The sequence below is a fragment of the Gossypium hirsutum genome, chromosome A13, assembly GCF_007990345.1.
Source record: "Gossypium hirsutum isolate 1008001.06 chromosome A13, Gossypium_hirsutum_v2.1, whole genome shotgun sequence".
NCBI classification, from domain to species: domain Eukaryota; kingdom Viridiplantae; phylum Streptophyta; class Magnoliopsida; order Malvales; family Malvaceae; genus Gossypium; species Gossypium hirsutum.
This window is the reverse complement of record NC_053436.1, coordinates 31,249,175-31,271,196: the sequence shown is the minus strand read 5'-3', so window position 1 is coordinate 31,271,196 and position 22,022 is coordinate 31,249,175. Positions and strand designations below refer to the sequence as shown.

Here is a 22,022-nt window from a genome sequence, read left to right as displayed (position 1 = left end):
GTCTTTCTTTTTCGGTGACAATGGTAATCCAGAAACAAAATCCATAGTAATTCTATCCCATTTCCACTCGGGCACCATAATAGGTTGAAGTAACCCTGAAGGTACTTGGTGTTCAGCTTTTACTTGTTGGCACACTAAACACTTTGTCACATACTCAGAGATATCCCGTTTCATACCCGGCCACCAATATAATTTCTTCAAATCATTGTACATTTTTACACTACCGGGGTGAACTGCCAAACGACTATCATGTGCTTCCTGCAAAATTTTCTGAATTAAATCAACATTTTTCGGAACACATATTCTATCACGAAACATTAAACATCCATCTGAATCAATCTGAAAATCAGAATTATTGTCCACTGCACACTGAGTCTTTCTTCTTTGCAATTCATTATCCACTTTCTGAGCCTCACAAATTTCTTGAAGAAACAATGGTCTAGCTTTTAACTCTGCAAACAATGATCCATCTTCAGTCAATGTTAATCTCGTATTCAAAGCTCTCAAAGCAAAGAGAGACTTTCTGCTCAAAGCATCAGCAACTATATTAGCTTTTCCCGGATGATAATCTATCACAAGTTCATAATCTTTCAACAATTCCAACCATCTTCTTTGCCGCAAATTCAGATCTTTTTGTGTCATAACATATTTCAAACTTTTATGATCTGTAAAAACACGACATTTCTCACCATATAAATAATGACGCCAAATCTTCAAAGCAAAGACAATAGCAGCCAACTCTAAATCATGGGTAGGATAATTTCGTTCATGCGGTTTCAATTGTCGAGAAGCATACGCTATCACTTTTCCTTCTTGCATCAATACACATCCAAGCCCATTTAATGACGCGTCACTATAAACAACAAATTCCTTTCCTGACTCAGGTTGCACTAACACTGGTGCCTCAGTTAAACACTTCTTTAATTTCTCAAAACTTTGTTGACACTCCTCGGTCCATTCGAACTTAACATCTTTTTGCAACAATTTTGTCATCGGTGAAGCTATCATCGAAAAACCTTCTACAAATCGACGATAATATCCGGCTAAGCCCAGAAAACTCCTAACTTCAGATACATTTCTTGGAGGCTTCCACTCAACTATTGCCGATATCTTATTCGGATCCACTCGAATGCCATCTCCCGAGACAATATGCCCCAAAAATCCAACTTCACTAAGCCAAAATTCACTTTTGCTAAATTTAGCAAACAATTTCTTTTCTCGCAGTGTTTGTAGCACAATTCTTAAATGTTCAGCATGCTCGGCTTCACTTCGGGAATAAATAAGAATATCATCTATAAACACCACAACAAATTTATCCAAATAGGGTCGAAAAATCCGATTCATCAAATCCATAAAAATAGCTGGAGCATTAGTCAGACCAAAAGGCATTACAAGAAATTCATAGTGGCCATACCGGGTTCTGAAAGCAGTCTTTGGCACATCTGACTCTTTAACCCTCAATTGGTAATATCCGGATCTCAAATCAATTTTGGAAAACACTGTGGCATCCTTTAACTGATCAAACAAGTCATCTATTCGGGGCAATGGATACTTATTCTTCACTGTCACTTTGTTAAGTTGACGATAATCAATACACAATCTCAATGTCCCATCCTTTTTCTTCACAAATAGCACGGGAGCACCCCACGGAGAGTAACTTGGTCTAACAAATCCTTTATCTGTCAGCTCTTGTAATTGCACTTTTAATTCTTTTAATTCAGTTGGTGCCATTCTGTAGGGAGCAATCGATATTGGAGCAGTACCTGGCATTACTTCAATACCAAACTCTACTTCTCTAATCGGAGGCAAACCTGGCAACTCTTCTGGGAACACATCTACATATTCACATACCACTAGCACTGATTCGATCTTTATTTCAGACACTTTTGTGTTCAACACATAAGCAAGATATGCTTCACAACCATTTTTCAAACATTTCTGAGCAGACATGGCAGAAATCACAATTGGCATCGCATTTGACTTATCTGTTTCAACCCGAAGAACTGTACCACTACCACACTTCAACTCAAGAATTTTCTGACTGCAATCTATCTTGGCCTTATGTAATGTCAACCAATCCATTCCCAAAATAACATCAAATTCACCAAATGGCAACAACATTAAGTTGGCAGGGAAACACTGACCTTGTATAATCAAAGGACAATTTTTGCATATTTTATCAACTATCACATGCTTGCCTAAAGGATTCGACACTTTAACCACATACTCAGTCAATTCAACACACAAATTCTTATCAGACACTAAATTCATGCATACATACGAGTGAGTAGAACCAGGATCAATCAATGCAAGAACATTAGTGTCGTAAAGAGAAAATATACCAGTGATCACATCAGGAGAGGATGCTTCCTCTCTAGCTCGGATGGCATAAGCTCTTGCTGGAGCTCCCACTTCAGATCTTACAGTCGTGTCTTTTGTTACGCCTCTACCACTAGTTCCAATCCCCACATTTCTCTGTGGTCTTCCTCTAGTAGTCACACTGCTCGATCTCACATTCTGAAACTTTTCTATCTCTTCTCTTTCCGGACAATCTTTCACAAAATGATCTTGAGATCCACATTTAAAACAAGCTCGGCTGATTAAATAACATTCCCCCAAATGTCGTTTTCCACAATGTTGACATTCCGGTCTAGTAGGTTTAACACTACCTGTACTTGCCATAGAAGTTGCCTGAGCTTTAGAACCTGAATATTGTCTTCCTCGATCTCTTTGAAAATTCACACTAGAAACATTCGATCGAGTATTCATTTCTTTAAACTTCTTCGCTTGAAACTGAAATGGCTTGCCCATTGATCTTTTTCTTGCATCTCTTGCTTCACTTTCCACCTTTCTTTTCTCTTTGCTCAATTCTTCAGCCTTGATAGCTCTTTCAACTAGTACCACTAACTCTTTAATTTCAAGAATTCCCACTAGCAATCGGATATCCTCGTTTAATCCATCTTCAAACCTTTTACACAATGTAGCTTCATTAGATACACACTCTTGGGCATACTTGCTTAATTTGACAAATTCTCGCTCATATTCGGCTACCGTCATGCGCCCTTGTTTCAATTCAAGAAACTCTTTTCTCTTTTGATCAATGAAACGCTGACTCACATACTTCTTCCGGAATTCTTCTTGAAAGAAGTCCCATGTAACTTTCTCTTTAGGCACCACTGACACTAAAGTTTTCCACCAATTATAAGCCGAATCCCTCAGCAATGAGATAGCACATTTGAGACTTTCTTCTGGAGTACAAGATAATTCATCCAACACTCTGATAGTATTATCAAGCCAGAACTCTGCTCTTTCAGGATCATCATTTACATTAGCTCGGAACTCTTCGGCTCCATACTTTCGAATTTTGTCCACTGGAGGCTTTGACAATTTTAACACTTCAGTTTGTTGAGGAGCTATGGGAACAGCTTGAGGAATAGGAGGGGCAGAGGAGGTTGAGCATTAGGATTAGTTCTAACAAACTCAGTGTACCAATTGTTCATCATTTGGAGAAAAGCTTCTCGAGCCTCATCTCCTTGACCCTGAGTCTCGAATCGACTTTCAACAGGCACATTACTTTGAGCATCATCAGCTGTATCTCGGTTAGAATCCATTACTATATAAAAAAACATTTTAAGGTGTCAGGAGTCGTCACACTATCATTATTCAATTATGGCATGTATAGATAGTCTATTACACTCGCTACGTTAGTCCGAGAATCGACTAAACCGTAGCTCTGATACCACTAAATGTAACACCCCTTACCCGAGACCGTCGCCGGAATCGAGTATGAGATGTCATCCAATTTAACTTACTGATTTGGAGCATAAAAATTTGCTTTCAAAATTAAAATCACTGTTCACAACAAAACTGTCCACCTGTGCGACTGTCACTAATTTAATTATAACTTGAGTTACGAAACTCAAAATTTAAATCCGTAAATTTTCCCTGAAACTAGACTCATATTCATACTTACCATAAAATTTTCATAATTTTTGACTTAGCCAATTAGTACAGTTTATTCATTAAAGTATCCCCTGTTTCACAGCTTGACAGATCTGACCTCTTGGCACTAAAAATCAATTATCTAATTTTACAGAATTCATATAAGGTTACCATTAATTTCTTTTGAAAATAGACTCACTAAGGAATCTATAAATATAAATTATGACCTATAATTATTTCTGTACAATTTATAATGATTTTCTAAAGTTAGAACAGGGGACTTCAGAAACCATTCTGACCCTGTCTCACTAAAATTCAAATATCTCAAAATATAGAATTCCTTTGCCTACTCCGTTTCTTTCATGTAAAAATAGACTTGATAAGCTTTAATTCTATATATCATTCACTCTATAATTCCATATCTACTATTTATGGTGATTTTTCACATTCGCGTCACTGCTGCTGCCAAAGAAACTGCTTCTATGTAGTAGCTACCATTTATACATACATAACACCAAAACATATTCTTTAATAACTACTTCAATAGCTAACATTAGCCATATCATTTGGACATGCTCAAAGTGATTAAGACTCTATACATGCCATAGTTTAAACATTTTGAAAAACACATAATACCGAGATGGCTATGATAGTGTGATACGAGCTCCGACGATCCCCAATTCGAGCAAGCTCAAAACACTATAAAACAATGGAAAGAAAGAAAGGTGTAAGCTATAAATAGCTTAGTAAGTTACATGTAAACAATAATTACTCATTTAATAATTAACACCTTTAACATATAACTAATCAAAACATTTCTTAGCAATTTCAATCACTTACACATGCACAATCTTACCAATTCACTTGCATATATATATTTTCACACTTAACATTTATCACATATGCTCAATTCTTTCAATTGTACCTGCATACACACTTCATTTCATAATCACTTTAACCCATCATTAATCCCGTTGAACACTCAGAATATACACAGATACGTAGAGATTTAGCACATAAGTGCAACACTGATATGTAGCCGAAGCTACCACTGTTATGTAGCCGAAGCTACCACTGAAACGTAGCCGAAGCTACCACTGATCAATAACACTGGAAATGTCCACGGGCCTGCTCACACAAGCTGTCAGGTGTCTGCAACACATGCTAGATCACCCAGCACCCGGGACTCACTGTAACACTGTAACACTGATCTCTAGTGACATGTCACTTGTATCCACTTCTATTCCTAAGTTCAACCGGGAATTTACACTTACCACTTTATTTTCAACACTTTAACACTTGAATAATTCATGAACAATTTTCCTTCCACATTGAATATTAATTCACATATCAAATATAATTCACAATTTATAAAAATATAACTATTATTTACACGTAACTTACCTCGGATGCAAAACGACTATTTTTGTAATTTAGTCGATAACTTTCTCTTTTCCCCGATCACTTGCACTATTTCTTCTTTCTTGATCTATATTAACACAATTTAATACATTTTATCAATATTCCATTCAAATACAATTCATACACAACATTTTGACACATTTACATTTTTCCCCATAACTTTTCAAAAATTCCACTTTTGTCCCTAAGCTCGTAAAAATCAAATTCACTAAATTTCTTAAATTTCAAACTTCACTAAATCATATTTCATGCTCATAACAGCCCTCAATTTCACAAAATCACAACTTTATGCACACTTTACCATCTTTCACAATTTAGCCCTTTTTCAACATTTTCATTGAAATTCATCTAGTAAAACTTGTAATTAACACTTCAAACATTCATTATCTAACATCACTAATCAATTTACAATTATATCATGAATGGGTCAATTTTTAAACTTTAATTTCATTTAAATTAAATGGTAGAAACATGAAATTCAAGCTTCAATAAGCATAAAAATACGAAAATAATTAAAAACGGGGCAAGAAATCACTTACAATTGAGCTTAGGAAAATCAAAACCCTTAACTATGGTGACATGAAACTTTCGGCAGCAAGCTTCTGATTTTTGAAGAAGATGGACACTTATTTTCTCTTTATTTTGTCTTTTACCCAATTTGGACAAAAATGCCCTTGACCCATTACTTAGATATTTTTCTAGAAATACCCTTTTGTGTCCATAACACTAATTTATGGTCTAATTGCCACATAAACACTTCCAATTTCATGAAATAATTCAATTAAGTCATTTAATCACTAATTAGACACACTTTGCATTTTTCTCAATTTAGTCCTAAAAATTCAATTAAGCACTAAAGCATTAAAATTTCCTATCCATATTTTCACACAATATTTCAATCAATCAGTAACTAATAAAAATTTATAAAATTAAACTATTTCACTTCGGATTTGTGGTTACGAAACCACTATTCCGATTAGGCCCTATTTCGGGCTATCACACAAACACCTAACCCTAGCCCAAAATTCCAGCCCAAAACCTTAACATTTTTGAAAAAACTCTAATCTACCTAAAGGTCTCAGCCACCGCACACCTCATGAATCCCTCGCGCACCGAACGCCAGCATTTTACAACGTGCGCCGCTCCACCACGCCACGTCAGCGACGTGTTCACTTACGTACCTGCAAACATGTAAAATAGGTTGTAAAATATATTATAAAAAGCCAATATACAATTTTGTAATGGGTTTTTTTTTTGAATATACAAATAGGCACAATAGAGAATCAAGAACAAATTTTGAAAAGGTCTCTCTTACCTTGCATCTCTTATTATTTTGTGCATTTTTATTTTTTATTGTATTTCACTTTTTCTAAAAAAAAAAAGAAAGAAAACGAAACAAAAACACAAAGAAAAAAGGAGTTGGAATCTTACTTTTGTTGTGCATATGCTACCGTGGGGGGTTAAGGATCGTCGTTTCTAGTGAAAAACGACATTTTTCGGGCTCGAGAAGTCAAAAAACTCAAAAAATGGGTTTTTTTGGTTTTCGGCCACCGCGGGCGGCGGTGTCGTTGTCGGCAACCGACGACCATCGCGGTTGTCCGGCGCTGGAGCTTAAAGGCCGGCCATGGGAGCTTTGAGAGAAAAAAAAGGATTTTCTCTTCTTTTTTTTAAAGAGGTTTTTGAAGGTATTTTTGTTTTAAATAGCTAATCAAAACGACGTAGTTTTGATTAGCCCCCAAAATGCCCAAAACGGCGCCGTTTTGAGCCTTGCCCGTCCGACCGACTTGACGCACTAGGAGATCTGCGTGTTTCTAGGTTTTGGGGATATTTACGCGCGTAGTCCTTTCGCTTTTTTATTAATTCGCAATTAAATTCCTTTTGTTTTTTAGTTTTGGCCCAGAAATTTATTTCGGGTTTCAATTTGGTACCCCTTGGTGCTGCACATTTTTGAGGAGAGGGGATTATTGCCCTTTTGGTCCCTCCTTTTTATCCGCGCATGCAAATCGGTCATTTTGCCTTATTTTTATTTTAGATTGGCCCAGAACTTCTGTTTTAAGTCCAATTTAGTCCTTTTTTAGTTATTTTTGCTATTTTATTTTTTTACTTAAAATTAATTAATTTTATTATTATTATTATTATTATTATTATTTTCCTCTTCTTAATTATTAGTGTTATTTCATAATTATTAGATATTACTATATATTCATTATTTTTTTATACTCTTTTTATTAATATTATTACTACTATTATTTTTTTTATACTATGATTATATTTACTTTTTCTGGTTATTATTATTATTATTATTATTATTATTATTATTATATTTTCTCTTTACTTACAATACTCGTTTTATTATCAAATTAATCATTTTTACAATATTATTGCTGCTATTATTTTGTATATACATATTTATGAATATTTATAATAAATTTTTTTCCCATTTCATATATAGTATCTTAGAATTATATTATTTTGTATATTACTTCTAAAGAGTTTTATATATTATTTTATCTTGAATGACTACTAGATTTTTTTTGAAAAAATATTTCATATACTTAGGATGGCTTTTATAAAATTTATTTTAAATTCTTGTTATGAATTATTTGCTTAGAATTGTTTCACATTCTATTCTAGATTTTCTTACTACTTATTTCATTTTTATATTAATGTGGATATTGGGGTAGCATGTTACGTGGTTATTGCTATTATGTGTCTTATAATTCATCTTTGTATTTATTTCTTATCTATGATTCGTTATTATAGCATTTGGTTTATGAATTATTATTTAGTGTTGTACATTATTATTCCATCGCATTTTACTTGCTTAAAAGGCCGTGTTTTAATATCGTTTAAGATTTAAAATCATTTTATTTCTAAAGTTTTCAAAATAAGGCAATACTTGGTATTTGGCATATTCGAGAAGATTGAGCCCTAACTGACTGGGTTTCGATTTTTCTCGTCGAATCTAAGTAATCGAGTACCATTTCTTAAATCAAAACAAATGGGTTTCAGATAAAAGCTTGTTCTCGAGAATTCGAGATGTTGTGTCCTAACTTATTGGGTATAACACTTTGTTTTCTCGAGTTAAGGATTTCTAAAAATAAAGACAATATTCTGTATTTGAAATTTTGAAAGATTGGGCCCTAACTTACTGGGTTTTGATTTTTCATTTGACCCAAATAACCGGATATCCTTCTTAAACTTAAGTGCATGAGTTTTGAAAATTAAAAGACAAGCTTAATTTCAAGGGTTTGAAATGTTGTATCCTAATTCACTGGGTGTGATATTTTATTTCTTCGAGATAGGAGGGTCTTAACATTCAATTTAATTTATTCAAGTGTTCTTTTTAAATAAAAGGATTATATTCCAAAATCTTTTCAAATTTTCGGCATTAAGACAATAATTAATCAATTAGGTACCAATTTTGGGCATTACGAGGGTGTTAACCCTTTCTCGTGAGTAATTGATTCCCGAACCCTTTTCTTGAATTTCGTAGATTCAAAATCATTGTTTTAATAAATCAAAATGTTTTATTGAAATGATCAATCTCAAGGTGATCCGATCACACCTCGAAAAAAGATAGGTGGCGACTCCATTTTTGTTTTTAAGTTGACTCTCGTTTTTTTCAAATTAAAAATGGTTTCGACAAAACTAAGAATCTATTTACATTTACATTGATAATATTATAAAAATAAATTGTCAAAATTATGCTAAAATAAAGAATAATAAATAAATTTAAAATAGGTGTATATTAAAGAGACGAAAATCATAGTTTCACCATTTATAATAAAAAAAACCATAACATTTCACTTAATAAAAGTAATTTATGAAATATTATTCTGAAAATATTCAAAGATCTACCGTATCGTATCTTTCATCACATGCATACATACACGCCATCTTCTTCAACTTTGAAATTTGAATTCTGAAGTTAAATTTATTTTAAACTTAAACAGGACCCAACATAATCTATGAATTTACCATTTTTAAAAAAATTCTTTTGAATAAACTCTAGCCACGTAAGCACAAACGAGAGAGCTTTATCCATTTACTACCACGTGTCCATATTTATTAACCTGATCGATCAGAACCATCCGTTGGATATGGACCCACTAGCAGTAATCGATTGCTAAGATAATGCCACGTGTAATTTATTCTTTGTACTTATCCTCTCTATTATAACAAGCAGTCAAAAGTTCTGTTTTAGAGTTGTATTAGTATTAAAATTTGAGTTACACGTGTCAGTAAATAAAAGGCTTTCGTCATTGTCCGTTACCCAACTGTCTGCTATAAATAAGCCGTGGCTTATAGTTTGGTTTCCAATGTTTCCATGGCCTTTCAGAGAAAATAAAAGAAAAAACCTTCTAGAAACTTAAAAAGAAATGGAAAGTTTCGAGTTTTCAACTGAGTTGGTTCCGGGTTTACCCAATGAACTCGGTCTTGAGTGTTTAACTCGGTTACCTTACACAGCTCACAGACTCGCCTCCGGAGTGTGTCACCGATGGCGGGATTTGTTCCAAAGCCCAGATTTTCATTATCACCGCAAAAAATTAGGGTACACCCAGAAAGTCGCTTGCTTGGTTCAAGCCTTTAGTGGTGGAACAGTGAATGGACCTAAAAGACCGGGTGAGTTACCGAGTTATGGAATTTCTGTGTTTGAATCGTTGAATCGGGGCTGGTATAGACTGCCCCCTGTTCCCAAGTACCCAAATGGGTTGCCTTTGTTTTGTCAATTGGCAAGCTGTGAAGGGAAGCTAGTGGTGATGGGCGGGTGGAACCCAGTGAGTTACGACCCGGTTGCTGACGTTTTTATCTATGATTTCACGACTCAGCAATGGAGACAAGGTAAGGATATGCCGTCCAAAAGGTCCTTCTTTGCAATCGGAGCATGTTCAGGTCGGGTCTATATTGCGGGCGGGCATGACGAGAACAAGAACGCGTTGAGAACCGCGTGGGTTTATGATTTGAGAAAGGATGAGTGGGGTCAGATGGGTGAGTTGAGTAAAGAGCGAGACGAGTGTGAAGGTGTGGTGATTGGGGAAGACGAGTTCTGGGTTGTGAGCGGGTACGGGACAGAGAGGCAGGGTCAATTCGATGGGAGTGCTGATGCTTACGGGTTCAAGTCGGGTGAATGGAGGGTGGCCGAAGGGATTTGGGAACCGGGTCAGTGCCCGAGGTCGAGTGTTGGGATCGGGAAAGGCGGGAAATTGATGAACTGGGCAGAGCTGGACACTGCCGTTGGGGTCGGAGCAAGGGGGATTATGCTTGTGGGACGGGTGTTGGTTACCGGGTCGGAGTATCAAGGTGGACCGCATGGATTTTACATGGTGGAAGTCAAGGAAGGGCAAATTGGTAAATTGGAGAAAATCAATGTGCCTGATGAGTTTTCTGGGTTTGTCCAGTCAGGCTGCTTTGTGGAAATCTGATGCAGTAAGCATAAGCAATAATATCAAAGCCGAAAGCAAAAATAGTAAAAAAAGGAATATTATTAGGTAATTTTGTTATGATTTCGGTTTTGGACCTCCAAATTTTGTGTACTTTCAATTTTGATGTAGATTAAGCAGCAGTTTTTCTTTTCCAGATGTAAAATTTTGAATTTGATGGAAAAATATTATGGATACATATAAGTGAAAAAAGTACTTAAAGTTTTTAGATTTTAATAGTAGTATACACACACCTTGTGGAATTAAGATTTTTAACTCACTATGTTTTAAATGTTAAATTTACAGCATATTTTATTTGGTTTATCTGGCCACCCTTTTACTTTTGTTGAAGTCAAAGTTTTGCTATTGATTTTTTTTACTTTTTCAAATCATTAAATTTATTAATTAGAATAACATGATGTATTTTTAAGTATTTAATTAAAAAATAGAATATCCAGATGACATTATATATTTGTTCTTATGTTACATAAGATTTTGTAAATCACATAATTTAACTTTAACATAGTTAGGGTTCGGTTTTAATTTAAACTATAGTCATTAAATTTATTAATTAAAATAATGTGATTTTTTTTGTGAGTATAATGTGAAAATAATAAAATAAGATAACATTACACATGTGATAGTATATTTGTTCTATAAAATTTTATAGATAACAATATTTGACTTAATAAATTTAATTATCACCATTTAATTATGATTAAAATTTCAAAATATAAAAAATAAAAAGATTAAAAATATCAGATTAAAAAATAAAAATTGAATTCACAATTTACATTTAATAAAATAATTGAATTTTGTTTTATGTTATACCCGTGCTGATAGGATTCTTAAATAAAAAATACAACTTCGTTGTATAGGTGTGCATGGGCCGGGCCCATAAAAAAATTTTGGCCCATTTTCAAGGCCTGGGCCCGGCCCGGCCCGAAATATGGGCCTAAAAATTTGTCCAAGCCCGGCTCGAGAAAAATGGTAGGCCCGAGCCCGGCCCAGCCCGGTCATATTAATTTTTTTTATTTTTTTATTAAATAAAAAACTTTAAAATATAATAAATCAAATACATTTAAAACATAAAACAAATATTAAAACAAAAAATAAATAAATAATGGGACTAAAATAATTATTAAAATAATACATAAATTAAAAATATAATAAAAAGTAATTATATTAAAATTGAAAAATTGAAAAATTGAAAAAATTAAAACTAAATTAAGAATTAAATTATATTAATAACAAAAATTTTACAATATCAAAATAACATCAAAACAACAAAAAAAGTAAAGTAAAAGTACTAAAGTTATTTAAAATTAAAAATAAAAAAATTTTAAAATAATTTAATATTAAAATCGGGCCGGCCCGGGCCGGGCCCGGGCCCGGGCCAAAAAAATCTTACTCGAGGCCAGACCCATTTTTCGGGCCTATATTTTTACTCAAACCCTCCCATTTTTTGGGCGGGCCTTCGGGTCGGGCCGGGCCGCCCGGCCCATGTACACATCTACTTCGTTGATCATTTCTACAAATTATTTAAGCTTGCTTAAGTTGACTAATATATGACATGATATCTTAGCTCTATAAAAAGAAAGAAAAAGAAAAAGAAATTATATTTTAGTAGGTCTCAATCAACTGAATTAAATAATCTATAGGCTTATATTTAGAGGTGTTCATAGGTCGGGTCGAATCGGATCTAAGCATGATATTGACATCTTTTTTATTTATCCAAGCTCGACTTGGCCTGAAATCTAAATCTAAAATTTTATCCAAATTCACTCATATTTATAAAAGATTAACCCAAACCCATTTTAGGCTTGTCCATATTATTTTTTAATTTTTTAAAAAATATTTATTTTATTTTATTTTAAGATTTAATAAATTTATACAATTTTTATTTTTTGAAAATTTTTATATAGTCATCTTAACATTATTTTAATATTTATATTATAGTAGTATTATATATTTAGTATATGTTTATTTTTTTAATGTGTTCTAAATTATATAATATATAAAAATAGCATAATATAAAGTATTATAAACTTAAAATAACTCGGGCCTTGAATGTTCAAAACTGTCTCAACCCATACTTCATACGGGCCTAATTTTTTTACCCAAGCCCATTTTTCAGGCTTAATATTTTTTCCCACACCCTCCCATATTTTAGACGGGCCTAAACAAGTAGCCCGACCCATAAATAAATCTAGTCATATTGAATTTTGAAACTATAAACATTTTTTTCCACCTCTTTTAAACATTTTGCTAAGGACCAGAAAAGAGAAATTGTGCAAACTTTAGAAACAAATTGCACTCAAACACATAATGTGTTGTCAAATTTTGAAGCTTTTAGATTTTAATAGTAGAGTTTAAGGCTTGTTGACTTCGATCTTTGTGGAAGCCAACTATTTGAGACTCCCTTACTGGAGTAGCAGAGTAAACCCTTACATCCCTAGGCTTTTTAAATCCAACATTTGAAAATGCACCAAAGGCTCCACATTTGTTCATCTCCCTGCCTCTGACTTTATTTCTTTCCTGAATCGTTGATTCCATTCTTTGAGCCTTTTCCGTCAGGACAGCAAAGTCTCAAATTTCTAATGTGGATAATAACAAAAAGAGTTCTATGTTCAATCCTCTTTCAAATCTAATACAAAGGCCTTCCTTATATGAGACCAAATCTTTAGCATATTTACTCAATCGGATGAATTCTCATTCATACTCGAACACAGTCCTTTTTCCTTGTCTGAGCTCTAGGAATTTTTTCTTCATTTTCTCAATAAAGAGGCTATTAATAAACTTCTCTCTAAACTTCTTCAAGAAAAATTCCTAGTTCACTTGATCTCTAGGAACGATAATGGTTACAATTTTCCACTATTGATAAGCTTCGTCTTCTACCAAGGAAATTTTGCATCAAAGATTATTAGTTGGAAAGCATTGTAATTCTTCTGTCAAAGGAAAAACTCGCAAGAGTCAATTTTCGGCCACCAACGAGTCATCTTCCTTACTTCTTTTAAATTCTTTCGTCATTGTAACGCCCCAAACTCAGTCCGATAAACTGGATCTGTAACACCCCTAACCCGCCTCTATCGTTGGATTAGAGTTATGGGCATTACTAACCATCTAGAACATTTAATTACAATATAAGCAAAGGTGCAAGCTGATTATTAAACATGCTAATTTAATGCTTCCATATTATTATCTTAAACAACCGAATAATGAGATATGCTATGCAATGCTAAACTTGATCTTCCACTGTTTACACTCTTATCACTTTTTATCCCATCTTAAAGCTAGAAGTTGGATGCATAACAAGACTATTCTAATTATTAGCATTATAGTATCAGATTATAAGACCATTCTAATTATTAGCATTAGAGTATCAGATCATACTCTGGCTATCTACATCCGATGATATTAGTAAAATGACTTACTTCACCCAGTTAAGGTTCGCTACTTCATTTAAAATTAGCATAAAAATACTTTTACAGTCCTTGATATGAATTTATGGGACCCGACAGGTTTGTTACCCTGTCCATAGTGGTTATAGGTTGCTTCATTGGCCTATGCAACAAATCTCTATTCCCTATAGTCCTTCTAACCTACAGAGTTCATGTGATTTGTTTACAACGATTTGGAAGGTTTGGGTCCCTCCTAAAGTTCACATAACAGTTTGGAGATTCCTTTGCAATTATGTACCCACATTTCACAACCTTTACAGTCGATACATCTCTACCACGCACTTCTACCCTAGATGCCTAAATATACCTGAGACGCCTACTCACGTGCTTCGAGACTGCCCTTTTGCCATTTCGATTTGGAATTGGCTTCTTGTATCCTGGGCTGGTACCTACAATGATTCGGATCTTGTGAGCTGGTTGGGTTTTCTTTGTCAAGCACATACTTGGGACAATTTAGTGCTTATCCTTACCACGATTTGGGCATTATGGTGGTCACGCAATAGGTACTATCATGAGGGCCTTGGTTGGACGTCTCTTAAGTTGGTCTCCTTTATTCGATCCTACATGGTTGGCCTATCGGTGTTGGCCGTTACAGAAGCAATTCAGGGGGTTTTGCGTACTGCACACTCGCATCCTCAGGCCGCGCCTCTGGTTAAGGCCAACTTCGATGCTACATATAGAGGAGAGTCACACTCTTCTTGCTCGGGGGTTGTGGTACAGGATGCCCAAAGCCATGTTTAGGTCTCGTCAGCTTTTGTTGCAGAAGCGTTGGCTCTCTTGTCGGCATTGGAATTCGCTCGAGACCTTGGTCTATCTCGGGTCATGTTTGAAGAGGACTCTCTGCATGTGATTCGCAAACTCAATAGCACACAGGCTGATTGGTCAGATATCTGGGCATTGGTTACAGAGGGGAGGTTACGATTAATTACCTTTTTGCAGCAGTTACAGTCTGCCATTGCTTCAAAGAGCAGAATTGGGTTGCTCACCTACTCGCGGCATTGGAATTTCGCTGGACATCGGACCTTTTTTGGTTGATGAGGTTCCGTTTCAGGTGGAAAGTGCGGTGGCTACGGACGAGGGGTCAAACGCTCATCTACCTTAATTTCGTCGCATGCCTTGGGCTTGAACTATCATATCTCTCTACTTGTCCTTGTTGTGTCTTCTTTTCTCTCCATTGTCGTGCTTACAAGCTCATCGAATTTGGCTTTGGGATTTTCAACTTCCATCTGCTCCTTATGGGGCAGCCTTTCAGGTTTCTTTTTCTTTTGTCTTCTGTTTTTCTTTGGTATTTTTGTAATTGTATTGAGACATAATGCAGTTTGTTGCTTTTATCTTTAGACTTGGACCTCGCTCATGCGAGTCTGTTTTTCTCTAATATTCTATGGAAGCTATTTTCAAAAAATTTATAATATAATTAATGCAAATTAGTATTATTCAAAATAATAAATAGTAATTATAAATAACATATATCAGTTATTTTGACTAATAAAAAAAATTCTAATTATTATTAAGTATTTGTATAAACTATAAAAAAATGGTATATTAAAAACTAAAATCATTTCTCTTTAACTATTCATTCAATAGTTAATAAATTGACTGCAATAGTTTGTAGATAATATATGATTAATATGATTGTAATATATTATATATATTATTTTTAAAAAATTATAAATGAAATATAAACTTGCTTATTATATAAATAATTCTATATTGTTATTTAAACTAAAGTAAAATAATTTTTCTTTTTTTAATGGAAACATAATAATTTAACTATAAATGAATTCAATATAAAAGTTAAATTATTTTTTATTATATAAATTTATTTAATAAAAGTTCTTTTAATTGAACCATAATTTTTGTTTATAAGTATGATTAAATTTTTTTATGAAGTAAATTTATTTAACCAATTATTTCAGTAAAATTAAAATTTTTATTTATAAAAGTGATAAAACTTTTAAATAATAAAAAATATTTAAATGAAAAATTCTGTAATACAATGACTAAGAAAAGCTATATTAGTTCATTCAAAAAAAATTCAAACTTATATAAATATATGTTATAAATAAATTTGATAGATTTTGGATGAATCTGCTCCTTAAACAATGGCAACGAGATGGGGTGTTCTTTTTTTTCTTTTGAAAGGCAAGTACTTGCCCCACCCTACCTAACTTCAATATTTTGAAACCACAATTTTACCCTTTATATATATATTTTAACTTTTATAAAGAAAAATATAATAATACATTATACAATAAATCCTGAAGTATTTGTAGATTATGTTGAAATGATTAAAAACAGTTAATAAATATAAAATGAAGTGAGGAAAAATAAGACGACTACATATGCATCCCACATTCATTTAGTAAAAAAATTCAAATTTCAATATAGAACTAATATTTATTTTGCAGTTTTGACAATTTTCGCTTTCATTTAAGCATAAGTATTTATGGCTATTTCAAATTACCCTTTTTTTAAGCAAATTCCATTGTCAGCAAAAAAACAAGTGAAATGTGCATCACTGCATACATATGATCCAAATAACCAAACTTGATCTTACATTTATGGCAAGAATATTCACGAATTTTGGACCCCCTTAAATTACATGAGATATTTGAGGTAAGATTTGCATGTAACATCACATGATCTTCTTAGACCACCGCACACTTTCATTTTGAAGTCATTTCGTCATCAAACTAGAAGATAAATCCACCACAGCAAAAACACTGCAGACCAAAAGATGCAAAATAAAGCAAAATTTGGTCAACATGCATGTTTGAAAGCAAGTAATGGGATTTTTGGAGAAAGAGAAAAAAAAAGTAATGGAGAACACTATGCTACTGTAAAAAGTCCTGCAAAAGGAAGACTTTTGGTGTAAAAGAAGTTAAATGAAAATAAAGTGATGAGATATGGTAGTGTCATTTAATACCTCCAATACTAGTCTTGGTTTGAATTTTGGGTTCCCATGCCCCACTCCAGGTGTACCCTAATCATATCAAAAACACACAATACAGATAAATTCTAAGGGAAAGGAAAGATCATTGAACTAAATGTATGTGCAACAGTGCAAGTTGAATTTGTTGTTTGTATTGAACTAACCATGGCCAAAGCAATTTGTGGTAGTGTTCACACCATCTCGGCAAATGCAAGAGAATGACTCATCCAGAACAGAAAAGCCACACAAGCCTCCATTGGTTTCACAGTCCTTGCATGCAGGAGTGTAGTATGAATCATTATACAGCAAAGAAATCCCAAATTTCCATTTCATGGGATCCTCTTCATCTCCAAACTCGTATATCGATGTGTACGATGAGCACTGAAGTTTTGGGAGATCCAAAGAATAGCCTGATCCTATTCCCATCAAGGAGTCATAAACACAACAGGTAGATGTAGGTGCATTTTGTGGCAACCCAATTCCAGTTACCCCTTTGCAAGAATACAAACCGCTGCAAACACGAGAACCTGATCCGGTATCACACAAATCCTCACTTGGATCAAACACTGGAGATGTACTTGAGCAACCAAGCAGGACAAAGATATTGGAACCTGTTAGTGTGAACGGGCTCGTTCGATCCAAGCTAAAACTTCCAGAATTCTGCATTGAAGAGCAAGTTGACATGAAAGGATCTGCAACAACAATAGTGCTGGTTGGGTAGTCGATGGAAGAAACAGTGTAAATGCCAGTGCCAGTTGAGAACTGTAGAGTACCAGCATTGCATTTTACATATCTAGCAAAGTAAGGGTGGCCACACCCAAATCCAGTGCCAAAGGGAAACATAACCGGGATTGTACCACAAGTGTTGTTACATGTACCGAGGGTCGGTATGGTGCGGCCAGCAGCATGGCTGGCAGCACAAACTTTATGGAGTTGAGGAAGCAAGAACAGAATGCTGATGAAGAGAGCAGCTGGTAAAGGTGACATGGATAAAGGGTTTTGGATGAACAAATTACAAGTGCAGCTAATAGTTAAAAAGATATGAGGAGAAATGGTATTCTTTTCGGTGGAACTAATCAAATTTCAACATTTTTCCCCTTTTCCATCCTAAAAAGAAGAGCCTGTCATTTTGTGCATTCTAGCTATAAAGCACCATGGATTTTCATTACTATTTGGAATAAAAAGAAGGGGGGTAAATAAGCACCTAAAAGTCCATTTAGTCACAGCGCTTTGTCCGTCCAAGTTACTGTGACATATATGGATCCCTAATACCCAAGAATGAAAAGAAAGGTTAAAGAGATGATGCCACAGCAAAAATGTAAAATTTACCACCCCTTATGGAACATGCGACCTGTGAAAGAGAGACTAGAGAAGGGTTAAAAAGAAGAAGAATGTCATTTGTGTGAAAAGAAAACATTTCGGTGGTATTCATTCATGTGAAACGAGAAGAGAAAACTGCAACCCCATTTATGGACACAGCACGTCTTGTAAATTTATTTTTTTGTCGCATTTTTTACAATATGTAAATAGAAAATGTTTTACTCCTCTTTCAAACTGATTACACTGAGTCAGGGCTTCTAAATCCTCTGTCAGTATAGAGCAAAGTATCAGTCTGTCATATCCTAAAAGAGGGAAATGTGGTTCACATAATGGCTAATGGTAAATAATAAATGTATAAAAGACATGGAAATATTCTCTCTCAAATTCACTTCAGTGCCAAGCAGCAAAGAAAACCTAACCAATCCCCCTACATCATATATTGAACTTGCATCAGGTTCAAACTCTTCTCGGATAAAACAATCATGGCACATCCACTGGATTTACAGTGAGTCTGTACCGCATGCAGATACCAAGGCAACTAGGAATCACCAGTGAGATGAAGAATTAACATAACCGACAACACTAAGAGCTTTCAGTTTCCTAGAAATCCCCATATTTCAAGTGAGCTTCAAGTTTCCTGCACATCTACATATTTCAAGAGAATACAATAGCATAAAGTTCATGGTACTGATGCCTTGTGGCAAGTAGAATTCTGTCGATTTGAAGCTCCTTGTGTTTCAGAAGTACTGTGGATACTCATGCATTCAAACCAGCCCAATTCTTGAAAGCGATAAGTGCCTCCATTTTCCTGAAGCTCCTTCTCCTCAACTTCGACACTTTAAGCTTCTTATGCTTCTCCATGAATGCTTGTTTGTACCTCCATTTATCCACAAAAATTTTCATCTCTTGTGACTTCTCAACGACTTGCATCACTGCATCAAAGAAACCCCTTTAACAAGAGCATATAAGAATGCATCAACTAAGTTGTGATCAAAATTGATGCCTTTCTCTTTGCCACCTGAAATTTTCCGTTTAATTTCATTCCATAGCATCAAAACACTGAAATATTTCTCCGCAGTCACAAAACCATTAATCAGGGACAAATATGTTTGATCATTTGGCTCAAACTGCAGGAAAGTCATCCTTCTGAAAGTCCTCCTAGCATCTTCCAACCGCCCAGCTTTACAGAAAGCATGAATAATTGAGTTCCAGTCATGAGTTTTAACTTCTATGCGAGGGTCTTCAACAACTTCATCTAGAAATGCAGCCATCAACTCAGGTCTTTGATTCTCCATCAGACCTGTCATGATAGTAAGATAACTCCCTTTCAAGTCAAGTATTCTTGCATCTCTCATATCCCTAAACAATGTAAAAGCAGACTGAAAATCCTGACTCGTCATGGACGCTTCAACTAGCATGTCATACATTCCTGCATCCAACTGAAGCCCTGAATTACCAATATCCATAACTAATTGAGTAGCTTCGGCAGTTCTATGCTCCTTGCTGTAAGCCTTTAAGATAGGCACATAAACACCAAGCCCCACGGAACCGCTCTGAGCATTCATTTCATCAAGAATGCTGTGTGCCTTATCTGCTAAACCAAGATTAATACAGGCGCTAATGATGCCATATCCAATAGACTTGTCAACCTCAAGCATGGGAGACTCCAACTTTTGAGCTTCAATGATCAAACTAGCTAAACTCTTCATAGCCCCATTTTGAAGATACCCTTTAACCATTTCACAGTGAGTTTCATCACTGAAAATCCACTCTTTCCCATTACCTTCTCTCAAACTACGCAAAACCGTGGTTGAAACTGAGTCTATTTTGCCCGACTTGACATACCCACCAATCAAGCTATTAAAAAACACTCGTTTATTTGAAAAACCAAACTCAACCATCAATTTTTCTAACTCATCTATCTTCTTTTCAAGCCCTTTCAATGCAAACAAATAAGAAAGGAAACCAAAACTTGATTCATCGGGCCGGACACCTAAGACAGACATAGTTGCCACTACTTTTTCAGCATCCGAAACTGATTCAAGCTCACAACAGCAACACTCTAGAGCAGCATTACAAACAGCCAAATCAGGTTTCATATAATTCAACTTTTCATCAATAGCAATCCTACAACATTCCTCAAAAACTCTTAAAAATGCAATAAGGCTACCACTTTTCCTACTGACATCAACAAGCATATTACCCCATAACCCAAAAGGGACAAAGTACCTGTTTCTGAACATGCATTTTATAAGAGCAAAAGCAGGGGCGGCGGTGTTGGCACAATTCATGGAATTCAAAAGGGTAGTCACAGTTTCAAAAGACAGCAACTTTGGGTCCTTTTCAATGACAAAAACCACAGAGGCAAATGCCCTTTTGAGATTTTGGGTGTCTTGCAAGGAAGACAAGTGGGTAATAAGGGAGTTAGTGAGGGGCATATTGGGAACAGTGCAGCAGGTGGTGAGGGCCTTGAAGGACTTCCAGGCTTCATCAGTGTTGTGGGTGAGAAGGGATTTCTCAAGGGTGGTTTGTAGAGTGGTTTTTTGTTCTTCGGTTAGGGTTTTGGTTTGGGAATTGGTGGAGTCCTGAGGTTGTTTTGATTGCTCGTTTGTTTTTAATGCAAAAATTGAAGGTTGAAGGAAAGAGTAAAGAGTTTGGATATCAGTGGCGGAGGAAGAAGAGAAAGGTCTATAGGGTGGGATTGAACACACTGCTTTTCTCCACATTTCACCGTAAATCTGTAAACACTGCATTGTTTTCCTCCTAATATTGTTCTCTTTTCCTGGAAAACCGCGAGGCTCATAATTTTTTTTCGTTAAATTCTGATATTGGTCCCTATACGTTTATAAAATTTAATAATTAATCCCTATTCTTAAAAAGTAAAAAATTAAGTCACCCTATTTTTTAATTTAAAAATTACATTCTAATCATTAAAATAGTAAGTATTTCCGGTTAAAACTTGTCAATTTAGCATGCATGTGGCGTGACAAATATTTGATAAATAAATATATTAAATTGACAAATTTTAATGTAATTTACCAACAATAATATTAATTGGATTAGAATTTTTAAATTAAAAAAATAGGTGGATTGAATTTTTAATTTTTAAAATAGATGATTTAAATTCTATAAAATATTAAGACTAACAACATATTTTAACCAATTAATTGTATTTTTTTGAGTGTAAATAAAGCAAAAACTCGAAACAAGTTACATTAATACTGTTTTGGGCATAGATTGACCCTCTCTATCGACCTATAGCACCCAAAGCATCTCCTTCGATGAGTGTTGAACCAGTTGAAAACCCATTTCCTGTTTAGTGGCTACTTTAGTCATGAGGTCTGTCGCCTAGTTCCCTTAATTCTATTAGTAAGAGAAAAGGCGTAATAGTTTAAAAATTGATATAATAATAAATTTAATCAATTTGATTATAATTTTAAAAAATTAATTCACAATAATTTTTTTCTTTTTTTTATTATATATATACCTATTTTCTTCCCTTTTCTCTTATTTTTTCTTTCT

At 34.5% G+C, this 22,022-nt stretch overlaps 2 protein-coding genes, 1 long non-coding RNA gene and 1 pseudogene across 3 annotated transcripts; 1 reads left to right on the top strand and 3 right to left on the bottom strand.

Annotated features, from left to right (window-relative positions):
• The first annotated feature begins 9,674 nt into the window (after positions 1-9,674).
• On the top strand, positions 9,675-11,109 carry LOC107893876 (F-box/kelch-repeat protein At1g15670). Its single transcript, XM_016819016.2, has one exon. The coding sequence runs from the start codon at positions 9,747-9,749 to the stop codon at positions 10,788-10,790; it is 1,044 nt and encodes a 347-aa protein (XP_016674505.1). The 5' UTR covers positions 9,675-9,746; the 3' UTR covers positions 10,791-11,109.
• Positions 11,110-14,230: 3,121 nt separating this feature from the next.
• Positions 14,231-15,570, bottom strand: LOC107894891 (uncharacterized). The gene is made up of 2 exons (XR_001683308.2): positions 14,719-15,570; positions 14,231-14,637 (listed from the first exon to the last, which is right to left on the bottom strand). It is a non-coding gene; the product is annotated as an uncharacterized lncRNA (long non-coding RNA).
• Positions 15,571-16,708: 1,138 nt separating this feature from the next.
• LOC107893874 (uncharacterized) lies at positions 16,709-18,523 on the bottom strand. Its single transcript, XM_016819014.2, has 3 exons — positions 17,345-18,523; positions 17,175-17,231; positions 16,709-16,971 (listed from the first exon to the last, which is right to left on the bottom strand). The coding sequence occupies exons 1-3, from the start codon at positions 18,165-18,167 to the stop codon at positions 16,937-16,939; spliced, it is 915 nt and encodes a 304-aa protein (XP_016674503.1). The 5' UTR covers positions 18,168-18,523; the 3' UTR covers positions 16,709-16,936.
• Positions 18,524-18,663: 140 nt separating this feature from the next.
• Positions 18,664-21,289, bottom strand: LOC107893875 (pentatricopeptide repeat-containing protein At1g69290-like; annotated as a pseudogene).
• Between the last annotated feature and the right edge of the window lie 733 nt (positions 21,290-22,022).